Raw genomic sequence first — 19,570 nt, forward strand, 5'->3', positions numbered from 1 at the left:
ATTTCAGGTGAGAAGCTTTGTACACCCTGGACAGGTCGCCAGTCCATCATGGGAAAGAGTAACCTTTTGGAGAAATTGAGGAAGTTATTTTGAAATTTGCTATTTTCATCAACCTTTTCTAAATGCACATAAAAAGACATTGATGGAAATATGGTTACGTATACCACAAATGGTGTTGATGTTATGACCATTTATGAGCGGACAGAAAAGACACATCTATATGGTTGTTTCTTTCGCATATTCATCCAATTTGATGAGATTGTTAGACTCTGCTTTATGCAATCTTAAGAGTATATGAACAACAGTATATGTGCTGTCCTGTTGTTGTTTGTGTTTGTTAATGTAGACATTATAACATCCTCATCACATTTGTTTTCTGGTTTATATTTCAATGGATTTCAATAAACAACATTACCTTCCTGTGCATCAGGTTGTATAAGACGCTCCCACACCTTGTTGTTATCTGTCAAAATAAGCCACTTGAATGTCACACCCATGCATACCCGCATATCACCATCATATCACACATCAGTTAGCTGGTAAAATTGTTGCTTATCCTCATGCTATGCAGTGCGCTCTGTCTTCTCTGAGGTAAGGTAAGGTAAGGTAAGGTCATTTTATTTATAAACCACATTTTCAGCAACTCTCGATAAGCAAATAGGAGTTTCTCTGGATCTTAAGGTTGTTCTAACCAATAAATGACATCGGGAAGAAAATGGCACATATAGCAAGATAAGGCACAGACATGGAGTCAGTGAAAGGCGGTGAAAATCAAGAAGTGTATCTGTTTGCTGTGAATGTGTAAGCATGTGTATGATCACGAACTGTGTAGCTCTACCAGGCAGCAGTGTCTGTTATGATGGTCTTATCTAAGAGCAAGTCCTTGGTAGTGCTCTGTTCCACAGTCACATGGGTGTCTTCAGAAGGAAGTGAGGTGGAAAGGAGCATCAGGTTTACAAATCATCCAGGAGATTTGAAATAGCCAGCCACCCAAAGCTGACACATGGGAGCCAGTTCAGACAGAGACAATATGCTTTGGATTGGGCAGACTTTAAACATACATCTCTGTTGATTCCAATCCTCCAAATTAGTACAGTTGTTTCCACGGAGCTGAAACTAGCAACTTCTGTAATAGCAATTCCACTCTGATGGTGAGTTCTAGGGTCCACAGCTGGCCTGCAAATTTCAGCAAGAATCACTTGCTCATCTATCCCACAGCATGTCAGTCTGAGTGTTTGCTAGTCGGCCCAATCCATCACAAATTTGTCAACATGCCAGGCATCCGCCAACTCCAAACAGCAGAAATCCTGTCATCATGAATCCAAATAAATCCAGGGTGTATCACTCAAGTGGGCTCTCCCCTGCCCAGTTTTCTCATTGAGAAAATTTGATCAATTTCATTGAGAGACCAGTTGACCAGATCCATAATTTGTAGCTTCGGAGGATGTGCAAAGAGAGACTTCAAAAAAGCAGCACAAAAACAGAGCAAGTAGGGTGAAGGTGGGTAGGGAGGGAGCAGAGGAAAAAAGCGTCCGCCTTCACTGAGAGCTAGAGAGAGAGGGGAAAGAATAAGCTTAACTTAGCTGAAAGGTCAGAGCTGCTGGAGTTTCTGAACACTCATTCACTTTTGGGCATTATACTTTTGGGCACTCGCTGAATATTGAACTATTTGTGTAGGACATTAAACATACATCTAAACATCATGAAATATGAAAATGCAACACTAAATAAGACTGTACTCTCATTGCAAAAATAAAATTCCTTATTCTGGCAAGGCAGAACATTGTAAATGTTTCACCCTTGCTTACAATAAATATTCGCTAAAATGTCATGCATCAAATGCAACAGTCTCTAAAAGTCATAACAAATTTAAAGTTGTATAAAAATTCCCTGAATTCTCCTCATTTAAATCAACATATGAGGCATTTTTGGAGAGTCCAACATACAGAGCAAGAAAATTTGATATATTTCCTGGTTTTTATGAAGTGATGAAAAAATTACAAAACCATAAGTGTCATATCACATACAAACAAATACCTAAACAGCATCGATTTGCAAAAGTCCAGGTGGCAACACATGTGAATGAGCTCAGTAAGATACACCACATGGGTGTATATCAATGTTTTGACTTTGATCATATAAATTCTGTAAGTCCAATGTCATAAATTCTGTTTTAGGAAAGATTAGAGTATGTGAGCTTGGAAATGATAAAACTCTGGTTGCTACACTTAATTAGCAACACAAAACCCACTTATTGACTTTATTTCTGCTTTGCAATTTTTTCCAGCAAATGACTATCAGGTCTTTGTTGGATCCACCATTTTACAAATCATAATAATTTGGAAGAATATATCCTACTTTATAATTTGACTGCTGGTATTGTTCAAAACAAAGCAAGAGATTTTAAAGATTTGAGGCTTTCTTAAAACAGGAAATTCCATGGAGACAGACAAGGCACATCGCAGAGAACATGAGACAGTTTATGCAGATTACTGTGGAGTTTGACTTTAAAACGTACAAACAATACAGTAAAACTGATATGATAAAGTATAGTTTTTCTAATATAGTTTTATGAACGCAGAAGCTAAAAAAAAAGAAACAGTCATATAAAAGAAAGGAGAATATGTATATCACTATGCTTAACAAAATGTCTTCTGCAGTGGAGCTTGCCTGTTGTAATCCTCATCACCGTCTGTGACTGCACCTTTAAATAGGTCAATGCACGTGATGTAAACTGTAGCCTGAGAGATCACAGCCTTTTGAGACATGTCAATTCAGGATGAAGTTACCAAGGTATGTTGTCCTGCTGCATTCAGAATGTCTGTTTTCATATTAATACCTGTATTTATGTCTTCATCTAAATAGTGGAGTTGCAGAGGATTTGTGACATACTTAAAAAGCTAGAGTACATCACTGTACATCTGTATAACTAAATTAGTGAATTGGCTTTCACTTTGCCATATTTAGCACCCTGGTGTTATTGCTACTGATCTGCATCAATTAAAAGATTTTCAGGTCAAAATCTAACTTAAACAGATTCCATTTGAAAACAACACAATTTGAAGTGTTGTTCAATTACTGACCATCAACATGACAATCGAATGATTATTACTATAATGACAAGGCCTGGCCCCTAGAAGAGAAAGACTTCTGCTGCAGGAAAGGGTCTTAGATTGTGCATTTTGAGTTAACCAATCAGATGGTCTCGTAACCACTCCTCCTTCTGTCACTGGAATAAAACCTCGTGTTTCAGTGAAAACAGCTTAAAGATGAATCTGTTATGGCTCACACTGATCCTCCTGCACCAAGGATGTAAGTTAGATAACAAACAAAACCTCTGAGTGTTAGTGAGCATACGATTTTGAACCTATGTATCCTCATAATTTATCTTTTTCTGCAGGTTGTGTCTTACTTGTTTGTCCTGAATAGCGTGTTAACACGTTTTTTTATTCTTCACCTTGCAGATGCCTTGGTTCCAGTGACCATCGTTCAGCTTGGAGACCCTGTAACTTTGAAATGCTTTTTTCCAGAAGAAAAGAAAACCAGCAGTAGTGAACTTCACTGGTACAAACAAAGTGCAGGAAATTCACTGGAATTAATTGTGAAGCTGTTGGAAAATACCACGCCTACTTATGGACCTAAATATTTGGGCTCAAGACTGACTGCAACATATTCAGAGAAAATTAGCAATCTGACGATTATGAAGACGACTGAAGAAGACGAAGGCATGTATCACTGCTCTGTGATTGACTGGAACAAGAACATTTGGCAAGGGACCTATTTGCTAATAAAAGGTATTTTAATTTTTAAAAATACTTCAACAAGACAAATGCTTACAAATAAACATTTTTCTTTTGATCTGTATAAACATCAAACGACATCTTAATAAATAATCCAGTTAAAGATTATCCAAAACACGGTTTGTCACATATCACATTTGAGCTACTTCTAAATTTAAAGACAAACACCAGCTAACCATCGATCCTGAGTATGAATCAGTATGTAGAATAGATATATTGTTGGGTGAACTGTTGGAAATTATTAATTGTTTTACTTTACAAATGCATAAGAAAGTAAATTACAGTGACGAAGCAAAAAGTAAAAAGAAAAAGTGGGCACAGGGATTAATCATTGGTTCATAGCAACAGTATGTAAACTGTTCAAAAATCCAGCTGGGGTTCTCAATAGACCTCTAGCATCTCCCAGAGGTCAACTGAAAAGGGAGCTAGATGGATGAGTTTACTCATAACCTTTTACCAGGTTTTTTCACTACATGCAATCAAATGTAGTGATCCATCGCAGCAAGTTTTTTAAATGTATTTGTGAAATGTATTTTTGATTTTGACTTTTTAAAAACTGTTAGTTATGCTTACAAGAATACATTTAAACTAAAAAGTATTTATGATCCTGACAGATTTAGGATTAAATTAATCACCTAATTTGACCAACAGGTTTCTTCTCAATGGAAGTAATCTTCACATAGTGGAGGCAAGTCTATTATCTGTTAGGTTTAGTAAATTTTAATTCAAGTTTAATATATTGCTAACACATATTTCAGTAGCAAAGCAGTTCAAAGAGCTTTACATAATAGAAACATATCAAAATGAACAAATTAAAGATTATGTGTAACTTGTCTAAACTACTTCAGTAAGTGATTAAGAAATTAATGATAATCCAACAGAGGAATCTAATTGCAAGTTGAGTTCAACTCAAAAAGTAACAATCAACCTATTTAAAAAAGTGCCTTAATATGTTTTCAATATTGTTATCTACTAACCACATATTAAAGTATTAATCATAGTACAAATAAAACTATCCCAATGGATTGATCAATAAAAAACTCTGAACAGTTTGCTAAGACTTACCAAGAAAAATGTTTAAAATTTTTGAATTGTAGTCTCTAACAAAAAAATATCTTTTATTTAGGAAACACTGTGGTGTCTTCAAATTACACAGTTGTTCAGACGCCAACAATATCACATCCAGTTCATCCAGGAGACCCAGTGACTCTTCAGTGTTCGGTCCTCTCCAGCTCTGACAGCAAGAAATGTTCAGGAGATCTGAATTTGTTCTGGATAAGAGCCGGAGACAAATCTCTCCCAAACATCATCTACACTGATGGAAACAGAGAAAACAAATGTGAAGAGAAACTGGACTCTCAGCAGAGATGTGTGTATAACTTCTCTAAGACGGTCAACGCCTCTGATGCGACTTTCTACTGTGCTGTGGCCACATGTGGAGAGATATTCTTTGGGAATGGAACACAATTGGATGTTGGTACGATTTTGTGTTTACATTTAATAACATTAATGTAAGCAAGTGATGAAATTAGATAAACAATGTTTTTATGTTTTCCTCAGAAACTATAACTATTTTGTGCATCTTTCATTTATAGCTACATCTCAAGATGACTTTATCACCCTGGTGATAACAATTACCTGCTTGGTAATTTCTGTGATTATAAATATATTTTTCTGCTGCCAAATCCAAAGATCATCATGCAAACTTGTTAAAGGTAAGTGCTAAATGACACTTTTCATAAAAAATAGATAAAAGTAAATACAAAAGGGCATTTATTCAAGAAAGATTCTTAAATGGTTTTGGAGAAAACTATAAATTAAAGTGACATGAACTGGTTTAACATGCTGTTCTGTTATCACAGTGTGAAATAACATGCTTCTAGTATATTATGAATAATCTAATCAAACAAAATGCTGGGTTAAGTACATGACCATATTTCTCTTCTGCGGATACGCAGGGAAAGAAGCCTCTTGTTCTCGAGCAAAACAAACCACCCGGGGGCAGTCAAAAGATTTTACTGTAAGTAAAAATAACAAAAAAAACAACTTAATTGTCGATGTGTAATGAAATATTAACAACCCATCTGGTATAGTAATAACATTTTTAATAAATCCTTCATTTGCTTGACAGATTGAAGAGGAACATGAGCTAAACTATGCTGCGTTACGTTTCTCTGGAGCTAAAAGGACGAAAGGAAAACCAAAGAGAGAGATGGAGACTGAAGAGAGTGTGTATTCACAAGTGAAACACTAAAAAAATAAATCTCACAGAGGGAGTGAATAAAATGAAAATATTTTCTTCTTGTTGTTCTATACTCTAAAGAATACAGTAAACGCATATGTTTGCCATTTGCAGTATTTTCACAGACTCAAAAGTTTCTACCTTCTTGCTTGTATTGTTTTTAATCTTTCAAAGTGATTTCAGCTGGATATTTAGTTACAGATGCAACATTTTTTTAATAAAAACAATAAATACTAGCATCTTTTTTTTGTTCAAAAAAGAAGTATAAATGTTGATATAATGGTGGATGGATGGTGATTTTTAATAAATAAACTAAAATTCAGCTTTTCCGCCTAATTTACCGAGATAAAATATACCTTAAAACACCTTGGTTATAACAAGAAAAAACATAAATACATTACATTTTTTTCAAACTGAAACAGCTCTGCTTGTTGACATTATAGTAATGCAATAAGTATTAGTAAATACAATGCATCCAGAAAGCATTCACAGCTCTTCACTTTTTCAACATTTTGTCATATTACAGCCTTATTACAAATTATTTTAAATTAATCTCTTTCCTTAATATTTTACTCACAAGTTCCCCATTATGAAAATGTGGAAAATAGTTTTTGAGCAATTTGTACATTTATGAAAAATAGATAATCAATGAATCACATTCATGTAGGTATTCATAGCCTTTGCTTTATGCCAGGGAGGGTGATCCACCTTTGGCAGCAATTACAGCCTCAAGTGTTTTTAAACGTGATACCACAAGCTTAGTCAACACATCTATATTTATGCAGTTTTGCTCATTCTTCTTGCAGTACATCTCAAGCTCCATCAGGTTGGATGGGGTTGGTCTGTGCAGACATTTTGTGACCTTTCCAAAGATCTGCTCAATCAGATTCAAGTCTGGACTTTGGATTGGTCACTCCAGGATATTCACAGAGTGGTTCTGCAGCCAATCCTCTGAGAGCTAGACCATGTGCTTTTTATTTGTAATGTTTCATCACTCATCTACTGCAACTTAAGGAACATGCTAGACAGGAACATGCAATCACTAACAGTTTTCAAATTTACTGAAACACAAGCTAATTGATTTAAACATTTATTTATCAACTTCCCTTGGATTAACTGATCATGGCACATTTGTAGATGGGTGGAATTTTCTTTTTGCCAAATTTGATTGAGAAAAAGGAGAAGCATCAGAATGTAAATAACGGCGTGAAGGAAGAAGGATTTTTGTTTATATTTTAATTATTTTTATTTTTAACAAAGCACAAGAAAAGGGAACCAGTCAGGACAGCACATTATTGATATTTATTTCAGTCTATGATTTTTCTGCAAGTTGTTGCAGCAGCACCCCCTTCAGATGCTGCCTCCCAATGCAACTGTCTGTGGCCTATGTCAAGCACAAGTCCTGCTTATACGACATACAGTTCCTTTTGCTGTCCAAAAATGAGGCTAAAGTTCCGAGTCTTCTTTTGTGGTTTTTGTATCCAGGTTACTTGTTTCACTTATCAGCTTGTGTGCCGGTTGAGGGTGAAACCTTTGATCAGATACAGATAATTGTGTTTCAATAATTGGTGCACTGCTGGAGCTTCCACCACAAACACTTGCTTGTTGTTGAATGCTGGCAGTGTCCTCTGTCTCTTGAAGAACATGGTGTGCTAAAGAAAGAAGTAGAATGGTGGGGATGGGTCGTCACGAAGCTTCCGCAGGAAACAGCATAGATAGTCTGGCTATGTCAGGTTAAACCAAAGGGTTTTATTTTCAGCATGTGCCTGCATCGTGCCATGCATTAGCATAACGCCAATGCATGGAAACTGCGCCAACTGCACCACACCTTGGATGACATTATGTCCAGGTTGAGGACAGAGAGAATAGTTTTAAAGAGGGGTGAAGGAAGCCATCTTTGTCAAAAGAAACAACAACACTGAACTGATGGGGTAAAATTGCAGTTCCAGCTTTCATGCATCTACAATCCCTGCTTTGCGATGGTAGACACTGTAATCAGTAGACTGCTGTGTTGTTTTCTGAGTCCTTTTACAGAAACAAGTAACATGCTGAAGCCACCTGATGATGTACTGACATGTGGAGCCACTCGGCTGCAAAAAGTCTGCACCACCTGTTAATTCTTCTTCATAAAAATGCAATTAAAAAATGACAACCTTGTGTCCTAGTCAAATATATATTAATTAGTATACACCTGTACTTGGCTCTTAAAAGTTACTTTCATGAAAACACACATTCTAAAATATTAACACAAAGAAAAAAAAGACAGTAAACAGGATTATCAAGGAAGTTCTGATAAGATGCCTTTAAATTGTTTGAGAAAATCATCAGGAATTATTGGTTTTCTGACCTGATAACTAGCTGTCATGATCCTGTAGGTTGCTTTCACATGTCATTTCTAAGATTAAAATTCTGAAGAAAACTTGTTTATCTGCTACCAATAAAAGCAAACATGCTGTTGTTCAGTATATGTGTGCTGTGTTCAATATTTATGTTTTATTAGCTTTTTGTGACCCCATAGGGAAATGTTGAAAATACATTCATAAGCAATTGCTTATTGTTCAGCAAAATGATTGTTTTGCAAAAGCCAATGCATCTGCTATTGGATTTACCTGCTAGAGGCTTGAGGCAAGTTTCAGATGTACATGGGTATTTTGTAACTTTGGGTTTTTAGAGCAAAAGAAGACATGAGGTAAGTGTCATTAGGCAAAAAAGACGTTCAGGAGGGTTTTTACTCCAACCAAGTTTGACCTTCAGACGTTCAGTGATTATCTTGCAAATCCTGAAATGCTGAGCAATTGATTGCCAGTCCGCAGCGGTTATGAGACTGGACAGGTTGCCACTCCTTCAGAGGGAAACACAGAGACACACAGGACAAACAACTGTGACACTTCACATATGCATAAGGACAATTTAGACCAATCTTTTGTGTTTTTGGACTATTGGAAAAAGCTGGAGTTCCCAGAAAGAATGCAGGGATGCACCCGGACAACGCACAAACTACATGCAGAAAAACACTAAGACCAAGATTTAAAGCAAGGACCTTCTTGTGTAATTTATTTATCAGATTTTAGTAGCATTAACTATGAGTAAAAATGTCTAAGGCATTGATTGAGAAAGTCTCCCTGAATTTGCTAGTTGTCTCCATTTTTTGTTATGTGTAGGAGCTGTAATAGATCTAAAACTTCAGCATGTCAAGCACTGAGGACTGCAGTTGATCACTCCCAATAAAATATGACAATATATTTTGGTCTAGTGATTGAGTTTGTTGTAGTGCATGTCCACCATGTCAATTTATAAAGCTAAACAATAGATTAATGAGCTATATTACTGGTTTGTCTGTATTACTGGTTATCAATAGTGAGCACTCACTTTGACTTCACAAACAGGAGAACGCGGCTTTAAATGCGGTAAGGAGTTGGCAAGCTTTCTTATAGACAGAAATTTGGGTTAAAATGCAAAGACTCTTGTGTTTGTCTATAAATAACCCCTTAAATATGAGCAAATTTTGAACAATTTCCTATATGTTCTGATTATCACAACCTAATAATGTCCAGTGATGCATACACAAAATAATTTGCCTGTACAGATTTCAGACATTTACGACTAACACATCTGCATGAGGTGAGATAATATAGTGACATGGCATAAATTTTATACAATGTCTTGGTGACTTTACAGTCATTAAAGTACAATAATCAAGACAAAGAACCGGAAAAGGGAAGAGTGATTGTGGCGACAAATGTTCTTTGATTGGATATTTAAAAAAACCCCAAAAAAAACAAAGACATCCTGGAACACCACACCTCCTTCTCTAACTTAGGCAAGAACAAGTCTGTCAAAGAAGGTAGTGTCAAGATGGATCTTTTGTTGGTTGCACTGCTTCTCCTTCCTCAGGGATGTAAGTTAAACCCGCATTCATTTAAATGTTTCATGTAGTTGATTTCCTATTAGATTAATGACAGCTAATGTCTTTATTTTACATTTCTTTTGTTATTGTCTGCTATTTTCTTTATTCGAATCTTACTTTTTAAATTTTGTCGTACTTCTTTCCAAAATGCAGATATGTTGGTCCCAGTGAAAACAGTTGCTCTTGGTGAACCAGCAACTTTTACATGCCAATTTCCTGGTAATAAGCTGAGCAACAATGAAGTCCAGTGGTACAAACAGACTACAGGGGATACTCTTGCATTGATTGTGAAGCTGCGGAAGCATGCAGATCCTGCATTTGGGCAGGAATTTTCTTCCTCAAGAATGACTGCATCAAAAAATGAGACTGTTAGCAGACTGACAATACTGAGAACAGTTCCAGAAGATGAAGGGATGTATCACTGTGCTACCATCGATTGGGCAGAAAACGAATGGCAGGGGACCTATTTGTATTTAAAAGGTAATGTAAAAATATAAGTGCTTGTATTTGTTGCTGTTTTAGCAACTTCGAACAATTCTGTCACTTACGATGAAATATCACCTCTCTCACTACGTTTATTATCAGATATAATTTTACCTGGTGAGATTGGAAAATCACTTCCAGTACCACTACAATTCTATATGCTCACCTGTAATTGCTCTAAAAAACATTGGGACAATCAAAATAAGATTTTATATTTGAATTGCATAAGCCACACCCAAAACTTCATCACTTTTTGAATGAAAATTTTAAATAATTAAAGCCACTCAGAGACCAAGAACTTAAGAAAAACAAGAAAGAGAGAAACTGTGGGTAAATATGTCTTCAATTTGACTTTGTCCTTAATTTTCTAAATTGTGTTTAAAGATACTAAAAAAGTTTCGATTACTATTTTTTTTCTTAAATAGAAAACGCTGAGAGGACATCAAAGCATACTATCGTTCAACAGCTGACGGCAGCAGATTCGCACCTTCCAGGAGATTCTGTGACTCTACAGTGTTCGGTCCTCTCTAATTCTGACAAGATGTGTCCAGAAGACCTCAGTGTATTCTGGTTCAGAGCCAGATCACACAACTCCCATCCACACATCATTTATGTAGATGGAAACAAGCATGATGACTGCAATAAGAGAAATGACTCTCAGAGGAGATGTGCATTTTCTAAAAACATCAGCTCCACTGACAACGGTACTTACTACTGCGCTGTGGCCACATGTGGAGAAATATTTATTGGAAATGGAACAAAAGCCAAAGTTCAAGGTAACTGTATAGTTTTGATGTATGATAATTTTCTATTTTATGTATGATGGTGTCGAGAATACTGAGAATTAACAATGGATATTGGAAAAAAAAATAATGTGACAGTAACTACAAAGGCAATTAGCTTTTACTCATTGTAACTCAAGTTTCCCTCCTGTTTAAATAATGATTTAGGGTTCAACTTGTGGTTCCAAGATATCAACACAGCTTTTCTTCCATTCTGCGTGGTTTTAGCTTTAAGTCTTATTTCAACAGTTGTGCTGATATTCTCCATTAGCACAAGCAAGAATATGGACAACAAAGGTAATACAAGTTAACAGTTAATTTCTGTGTAAAAGTGCATCAGTCCTATTAATATATATTTTTGTTCCAAAAAACAGCTGGTGTTGACCTACGCAAGTACTATGGTCGTGAGAAAAGACGACAGGTAAAGTATTAACATTTATATTTTAATTTTAATAGTTAAATTTTGTGTAGTTATATATTTTGATCAATCTTTTCTATTTTCCAAGGGGGGTGAATATGGACAGTTGTACTCTGTGGTTGTCTTCAGCATAAGAAACCAGGAAGTGGATCCCTGAAACAACCATAGAGACAGAAAGTTCACACCAGTCAGTTTTTGGACTCGAGATCTTTGGTGTCACCTGTAACTAAACATTGAATAGATAGTTGTTTAGATCATATTGCTTTAGTAAAATAAGCAGAACTGTGAATAAAATAAGATCTATCATATTTCGACTGTATGCTAAAAACAATGTGTTGATGTTTTTATGAATATGTTTTGTCTTTGTAAGAAAATATTTAGGTTTTTTTTTTGTTTTGTTTCTGCCTACCTGTAAGATACTTGAAATGTAATGTTCTTTGTTCACAATTTTGTCCAGGTCTTCTTGTCATTTCTGGCTTTCTTTGCTACTCTAAACTCTTTTGTGACCAAAAGTATTTTTCTAAAAATAACAAATTAATGCGAACAAAAATTTACCAACTGTGTTATATATTTGTTTTCTATTTGTCATTCAATAAATGTCTTTATATGCAAAAAAAAGCATTTAGGAACTGATAAGATTCATGATCAAGGTTTTGATCTTGAAACTATTAAGAAAAAACACAAGGAAAAAGGTATTTTCCTTTGGAAAATGTGAAAATATAATTGTAACCTAATGCAATAGAGACAGAAAGTTCACACCAGTCAGTTTTTGGACTCGAGATCTTTGGTGTCACCTGTAACTATCAAATCAAGTTGAAATACACTGTGTGCACATTTATGCAAACAAGTATTTTTTATCATATCTTTAGGGGTATTTTTTGACCCCAAGCTTAATGGATTTAATCATACCCTCCCTGTGAATGAGAGCGCATGTGGCCAAGGGAGGATAACATTGTATATCAAGGTGTGGATAATGATTAGGCAGCCTCTTTTATTTAGGCAAAATGGTGCAAAAAGGATATTTAATTGATTCTGAAAAGTTAACAATTACCAAACTTATCTCCGAAGAATGCATCACTTTTGAAATTGCATGATCACAGAACCATCACATGTTTTGTGGCAAAAAACATGGTTCCAAGAAAAGTGTTGAGAAAAATAAAAGACAAGTTAACTGCAAAGGATTTGAAAAGATTGAAGCATGAAGCTTCCAGGAGCATGTTATCCTCCAGTTCCATCATATTCCATAGCCACAACCTACCTGGAGTACCTGGAAGTACAAGATCTTCAGCCCCCAGAGACATTGCCAGGGTAAGGAAGTCTGAAACCTGACCGCTACTGCACATGACACTTAAGCTGATGGGTCCAGTCTGAACCAAGACATATCCGAAGACAATTTTTTCAAAGGATTTTATTGATGAAATGAGAGTGATTCTTACTGGACCAAATGAATGGGGCTGCGGCTGGATCAACGGGAACAGAGCTCCACTTGGAGTCAGACAGAAGAAGTAAGGTGGAGGAGGGGTGCTGGTATGGGCTGGTAATATTAAAAATAACCTGGTTGAACCTTTTCAGGTTGAAGACTGGTTTGAAATTAACTCTCAAACTTACTGCCAGTTTTCAGAGGATACTTTCTTCAAGTAGTGGTACAGGAAGAAATCTGTGTCCTCCAAAAAGACAATGATTGTTTTGGATGACAATGTTCCATCACATGTGTCTAAGTATTCATCTGCATGGCTTGTAAAGGCTCCCTTACTGAACTGACCTGAACCCAATTGAGAACTTGTGAGCAGGATATTTATAGTGAAGGAAAACAGTCGACCTCTCTGAGCTGTCTGGGAGGATGTGGTTTGCTGCTGCACAAAAAGTGGATCGTTAACAGAAAGAGAAACTGACATGAATGGAAAGCTTATCAGTGTTGGTGAAAAGAAGGGTGGCAACACTGGTCACTGATTTTTGCTAAAAATGTCAAATGTTTATTGGAAAGTTTGGTGGTTTTTGTTTCTAGTTCTAAAATAAATAAAAACGTGAGATGGAAAAATGTGTTGTTTTAATTTTGTTATTTAATAATTCTGTGCAAAAATAGCTTCAGAAAAATTGTGAACATACAGATATTTTTCTCACAAGAGTGAAAGATCCATTTTCCTTTCTTAAACATTTGTGTTTGAGGTTCATTAACATTTTGTATCAACCATAAAACTGGTAATTGGTGATCAATAATCATAAATCTCAAAAATGAGACATGCCTAATAACTGTCCATACAGTTTAGAGGTTCATGTGTAAAATGTCGCTTAATTAAAGAGAAAGCCAATAGGTGACTTAATTAATTTTTCACATCCTCCATGGTCCACTTTTGTTCTATGACTTATATGTGTTGAAGCAACTCAAAGGTTCATCACTAAGAAAGAGAGGCACCATATAATCCTTAGATTCTCTCTGATCTGAAAAATAAGCTGACCAACAGCATCTCATATAAAGGATGGTACAAAACAACTTGGCTGCTATTGTTACAGCACTGAGTGCATTCAAAAGACTTACATGAGGATCCGTACATAGAGCTCAGACTTTTGCTTGGGAAATCCCCGCTAAGTCATACATTGCTTAGGTAAAAGTTGTCAGCTGGAAACAGTTACCCTTTGTTTCCTCAATCTCAAATAAAGAATTTGAAATCACACTGGCCCCATGATCTCTTACCACCACCAAAGAGTAATCGTCTTTTTTTAGACTTCAAATTACATGTGACATCAAAAGAGAACTTATTTGAATCAATGAACGGGCTTCAGAAGCAAGTACTTTCTTGTGTCAAAATCAGGTACGAAGTTCAAGTCTCTTCTTGTGTGGCTTTTTCTTTCCAGGTTACCTCTTTCACATATCAAGATGTACAAGAGCTGAAGTGAAACCAGGGTGAAAACTGGGGCCGGGGGTCGAGTTTTTGTTTTGTGAACAGATGAAAGCAGACTGACAAAAATAAAGACAAGCGAATGCTTTACTGAAGCCTTGCAATTTAAAGAGACAATTTAAGACATGTGTTGATTTCAGTAGTAATTTCAAAGTTTGTTGAAATGGTCATAAACTCTAAATTTGTCTAAGTCTAGAGATTTGCTGCTAACAGTAAACATCAACTGTCTTCCAGTATATTTTAATCCAACCTCTGGGATGGCACTGTCCATGGTGCTGGACAATCAGTTTGGCCTTGTTGTTTAAAAAAAAAATATTCTAAGATACTGAAAGAAGATACTGAAGCAAAATAAACTTAAAATACTTGTTTCAATCATCCGACATCAGGACCTTAGATTTTGTAGCATTTTAAAACATGATCAGTACAGTCGTGCATATTTTCTAACAAACTATTACTGGTCTGATATAAACAAACTGAATTGAATTGAACTGAAAGAGGAAAATAAAGCAGAAGCATGAACACTAAGCACAGCATCATCTGTAGAGAAGAGCTTGTCATCTGTATCAGAGGCTCCAATCACAGAATCAATACTTGGAAGCAACACTGAGCAACAACCTTGCTACAACTCGACAGTCTTTCTCGGAAAAAAAAAATTGTCAATATTATTCTTAAAAACATAGAAAAATGACCAATTAGCCAACATTTTACATGATAAACATTTTCACATTTGACAAGATTAAATAGTTTTTCTAATGCCACTCATAGACTCTTTTTAAAAGGAAAGAGTTGAACTTTTCTAACTAAAAGCTTGAAAAAGTAATTAAATGAGCTACACTAAGACAGTTTATCTGGTCCAGAAACTGAAAAGTTGAGCTATTACCCCTTGTTACAGAGTACTGATTGAACTTCAATGACTGTCATATCTATTGATTGACTGCATATGGGGTCCAGATTTAAGTAGCGACTTTAATTGCCTGGCAATGTCTTAACAAAAAGTGTTCTTGTATTTATAACTTGCTGTGAGAATTACTTGAAGCTTCATCATTACATTGCAAGAATTTGGGACAACGCATCTTAAAGGGGGGGAGAGGGGGGGAGACCACTGTGGCAGGAAATGCTCTATCATTGTATATTTGGAGATAACCAATCAGATCGCTCTAAGGAACATAAGACCTCCTTCTGTAACTTAAATATGAAAAATTGCTCCTATGAAGACATTTGTCAGGATGATTCAGTTGTTGGTCGTACTGCTTCTTCTTCATCAAGGATGTAAGTTCTCATACTTTGATAAATATGTGCCATTTTAATTTGTACCTGTTTGGGTTTTCAGTTGCCCTATTACCTTACTCTCATGTTGTGGCTTTTTGCAACTCAGTTGTTTATCATGTTGTTCTCTTTTTAAAATACGATGTAGATACCTTGGTACCAGTGACCACAGTTCCTCTAGGTGACCCAGCAACTTTTACATGTTCGCTTCCTGCTGAAAAGATGAGCAATAATGAGCTTCACTGGTACAAACAGAATGCAGGCCAGACGCTGGGATTAATTGTAAAGCTGCGAAAACATGCAGGACCTGCTTACGGGCCAGATTTTTCTTCCTCAAGAGTGCATGCATCAAGAAATGAAGACATCAGCAGTCTGACAATTCTAAGCACAGTTCAAGAAGATGAAGGAATGTATCACTGCGCGATTATTGACTGGACCGAGAATTACTGGCATGGGACCTATTTGCTATTAACAGGTAATGTTAAAATAACTGCTGAAAGCTGGATTCTATGTTCAAATATTTATTTTTACCCTGTAAAACATGATAAAATATTAAAAATATATTGTCAGGTTTTAAAAATTTATTTTCTGTAGCTTTGTATACCTCATAAAAGCATCTGTCTCTGGTTTAACATTATTTCCTACAGGAAGTATTATGATATTGTTTTAACTAGCATTATTTGATAACAAACCAACATCTCAATAAATGTCTGTCATATGTCACAATAGTTACAATTAACAAAATCTGTGTTCTGTGCTTCAGGAAACTCTGCAAATATACCAAAGTACCAAATTGTGCAGGAGGCAAAAGCATCAGATCGAGATCACGAAAGCAACTCCTTGACTCTTCAATGTTCGGTGATGTCTGACTTTAACCACAATGCATGTCCAGAAGACATCAATGTGTTTTGGTTCAAGGTCAAATCAGATCAATCTCATCCAAATGTCATCTATGTTCATGGAGACAGAAATGATGAATGTCAAAAGAAATCCAATTTGCAGAGGAGGTGCATGTTCTCCAAGAACATCAGAGCGTCTGATACTGGGAAATATTATTGTGCTGTTGCCTCATGCGGAGAGATTTTCCTTGGAACTGGAGCAAAACAGAATCAACAACCTGGTATGATTTTTAGACTAGAAAAAATAGGTGATAATAAAGTGATAGAAAGTATTAGTAAAAAGAGTACTTTTTTTAAAGTGACAGTATGTTTCTGTCTTTTTTGTGTAGAGCAAACAAAAGACCCAAAAAATAATGCGCTGGTGATAACAATGACATGTTTTGTCATTTCGGTCATTGTAAATGTTATTTTGATCTGCTACCGAACCCCAAAGGCAGCATGCAAACAAGTTAAAGGTAAGTATTGTTTATTGAATTTGAATAGGTAAAATATCTTAATAACCATTATTACTCAAACTGAATAACAAGAACATTCAACTTGCCTGGGTTTTTCAAGTATATCTTAAATATACGATGAAGTAATTAAGAAACTATTTCTTGACTATACATATATACACACACACATATTGATATATATAGATTGGTCCAACACTACAAGAGGTTCCTGAACCTAGAACTGTCAATTAATGGTGCATTATGCTCTGAAAAATGTTTTACCAAAATGTGTAAGCAGGTAAATATGGTTTGCAATGTGATAACTGACTAGTTAAGAAAAAAAATTAAACCGATATATAACATTACTAAAGCCTCTAGTTTAATATCTCGTTCATCTGTTTAAAACTCTTTAACATACTCTGGAGAAAATATAAAATATCACTAGATTTAAGAATTCGTTTTCTTACATTTTTTGAAACAGTTTTATTTTTACTTTTTTTTTATCTCAAGTTCAAAATTCAGTATATCTTCTGTGTTTGAATGCAACATATTTCTGATTGTCTTTATATTTAGGGACAGGAAGCACCTCTTTACCAGCCACACATGATAACATGACTGAATCAGGAGAATACACTGTAAGTAAAGATTAATTTAAATAATTTCCAACAAATTCATGTAGTAACGTGACCATATATTGATCTATTTGTTTTCGGTAAAGGACAATGATAACGAGAATCTGGACTATGCTGCTTTGCAATTCTCTGGAAGAAAAAGCACAAGAGGGATGAAGAAGAAACAGCTGAAAACTGAGGAAGATGTTTATGCTCAAGTTAAAGTATGAATAGGAAAGTCTGTGAGGGAACTAATAAAACCACTGTCAGAAAGTGTAAAAAAAAAAAAGGTGTAATTTTCATTTAGTGGCTGTTTTTTCCAGACAGAGTTCTTCTATCCACTGGTTAACTGCTAATAGGCAACCCCGGATTCAGAGTGAAAAACTTTTTCTGTCATGACCCATAAGGTGTCTTTGAAAATCAGAGCTGCTCAAACTGTTGATAACTTTAAACATCTGCTCATTTTTTGTGACTTTTTTTGGTTTGTAATTCTAGTTAAGCAGCACATCTCTGTGCATAAAAATGTTTGGGACATTTTAATTGATTATTTTGCTTGAGTTTTGGATTTCTTACAGTGTAAATCACCTTGGTCAGCTATTGTTGTTTGTAGATGTGGCACATAAGTAAGCTTGATATATTGTAATCTTACACATTTATAATTACTATGACTATGCATTTGATTTTTTTTTGTGAGTGTGTTGTTTCCATTTTTTAAGCAGTGACATTTTCTGGTTTCAGAATAAAAGATGACTTACTTTTGGCTTACTTTTTCCAGGACGTATTTTAACATAAGTAATATTAGATTACATTAAACAAAAATGTACAATAGTGGAGAAGTACATTCAAGTACTTAAAGGCTCTGTTACAACAGTGACTACAACTTTTTACTTCACAAAATATAAAGAAAAATGGAGCTCTGTTAGATTATAGCAGTTGTAAGATTTCTCTTTTGTCGTTGACAAAAGACCAGGAGCCATTTCTCCCTTTAGCGTTAGACATGCGAGTCTTTGCTTTGGTTGTATTTACCCACAATTATTTGTGCTTCTTGCTTTTGGAGTGGTCTGTGGTCCTCTTGCATCCACATATGCATTTGAACCAGGGAGTTTATTTCAACCAAGTCGAGACATAGATTTTTATGTGAACCAGAATTCACCTTTCTGGTCTGCGTTTTGGTCTGCACATGACTTCCAGATTAAATAACACCATTTTCTGTTATTTCATGTAATAAAATACAGCAATCCATGTTTAAATAAAAACATTCCTGAAAAACAAAACTAAGACCTTTTACAAGATAATGTCAAACTTCTGACTCTCACCAATATCTGATGAGTGATAGCTAAACCAAAATGATGACATACAGTTACTGTGTCACACTATTAATATATATTAAGTAGAAATACACAACTTTTCCCCCCGTTTCATGCCAGTTAGGGTTACCAACATGATTTATATTTGGTAAATGCCAGAATAAAGAGTGAGCGAAGTATACGTTAATGTCCTTAGTACTTGGCATAACTGTGTTTTAAACTGTATGACTTTGGGTAAGCATTGTGTTTATCCTTCCCTCAAGGTTTTCACACAAGTTGGCTAAACTTTTGGCTAATTTCTTTCGACAGAAAATAGTGGTGCAAGTGTACCAGTCCACACTGCAGCCAACCACCTATAACCCACATAAAATGGGGATGCCTTTTTAAGAAACAGAGATTAGGGAAGCTAGTTAATCTATCTGGCCAATAGGAAGTTTAGTTTCCAGTGTGTATCAACCAATCAGAATGCAGATTGCCCCTGTAGGTGTGTGCGGGAGAGTTCCTACATAAGGATGAGACTGCTA

At 35.5% G+C, this 19,570-nt stretch overlaps 3 protein-coding genes across 4 annotated transcripts; all 3 read left to right on the plus strand.

The window, feature by feature from the left end:
* The first annotated feature begins 3,267 nt into the window (after positions 1-3,267).
* On the plus strand, positions 3,268-6,124 carry LOC106955854 (uncharacterized). The gene is made up of 6 exons (XM_015046280.1): positions 3,268-3,312; positions 3,465-3,794; positions 4,927-5,277; positions 5,396-5,515; positions 5,759-5,820; positions 5,932-6,124. The coding sequence occupies exons 1-6, from the start codon at positions 3,270-3,272 to the stop codon at positions 6,052-6,054; spliced, it is 1,029 nt and encodes a 342-aa protein (XP_014901766.1). The 5' UTR covers positions 3,268-3,269; the 3' UTR covers positions 6,055-6,124.
* A 3,980-nt stretch (positions 6,125-10,104) lies between these two features.
* On the plus strand, positions 10,105-11,789 carry LOC106955842 (uncharacterized). The gene is made up of 5 exons (XM_015046267.1): positions 10,105-10,429; positions 10,858-11,208; positions 11,383-11,511; positions 11,589-11,635; positions 11,721-11,789. Exons 1-5 carry the CDS (start codon positions 10,105-10,107, stop codon positions 11,787-11,789), a joined length of 921 nt encoding a protein of 306 aa, XP_014901753.1.
* A 3,966-nt stretch (positions 11,790-15,755) lies between these two features.
* LOC106955857 (uncharacterized) lies at positions 15,756-18,042 on the plus strand. Of its 2 annotated transcripts, XM_015046284.1 has the most exons (5): positions 15,756-15,798; positions 15,944-16,270; positions 17,024-17,149; positions 17,702-17,763; positions 17,847-18,042. In XM_015046284.1, exons 1-5 carry the CDS (start codon positions 15,756-15,758, stop codon positions 17,967-17,969), a joined length of 681 nt encoding a protein of 226 aa, XP_014901770.1. In that variant the 3' UTR covers positions 17,970-18,042. The 2 variants fall into 2 exon arrangements, with proteins under 2 accessions (XP_014901770.1, XP_014901771.1); XM_015046285.1 differs by lacking the exons at positions 15,756-15,798; positions 15,944-16,270 and adding an exon at positions 16,566-16,915.
* The last annotated feature ends 1,528 nt before the right edge of the window (positions 18,043-19,570 follow it).

The sequence above is a fragment of the Poecilia latipinna genome, unplaced genomic scaffold (genome assembly GCF_001443285.1).
Source record: "Poecilia latipinna isolate Pla-1442-1.1 unplaced genomic scaffold, P_latipinna-1.0 Scaffold771, whole genome shotgun sequence".
NCBI classification, from domain to species: Eukaryota; Metazoa; Chordata; class Actinopteri; order Cyprinodontiformes; family Poeciliidae; genus Poecilia; species Poecilia latipinna.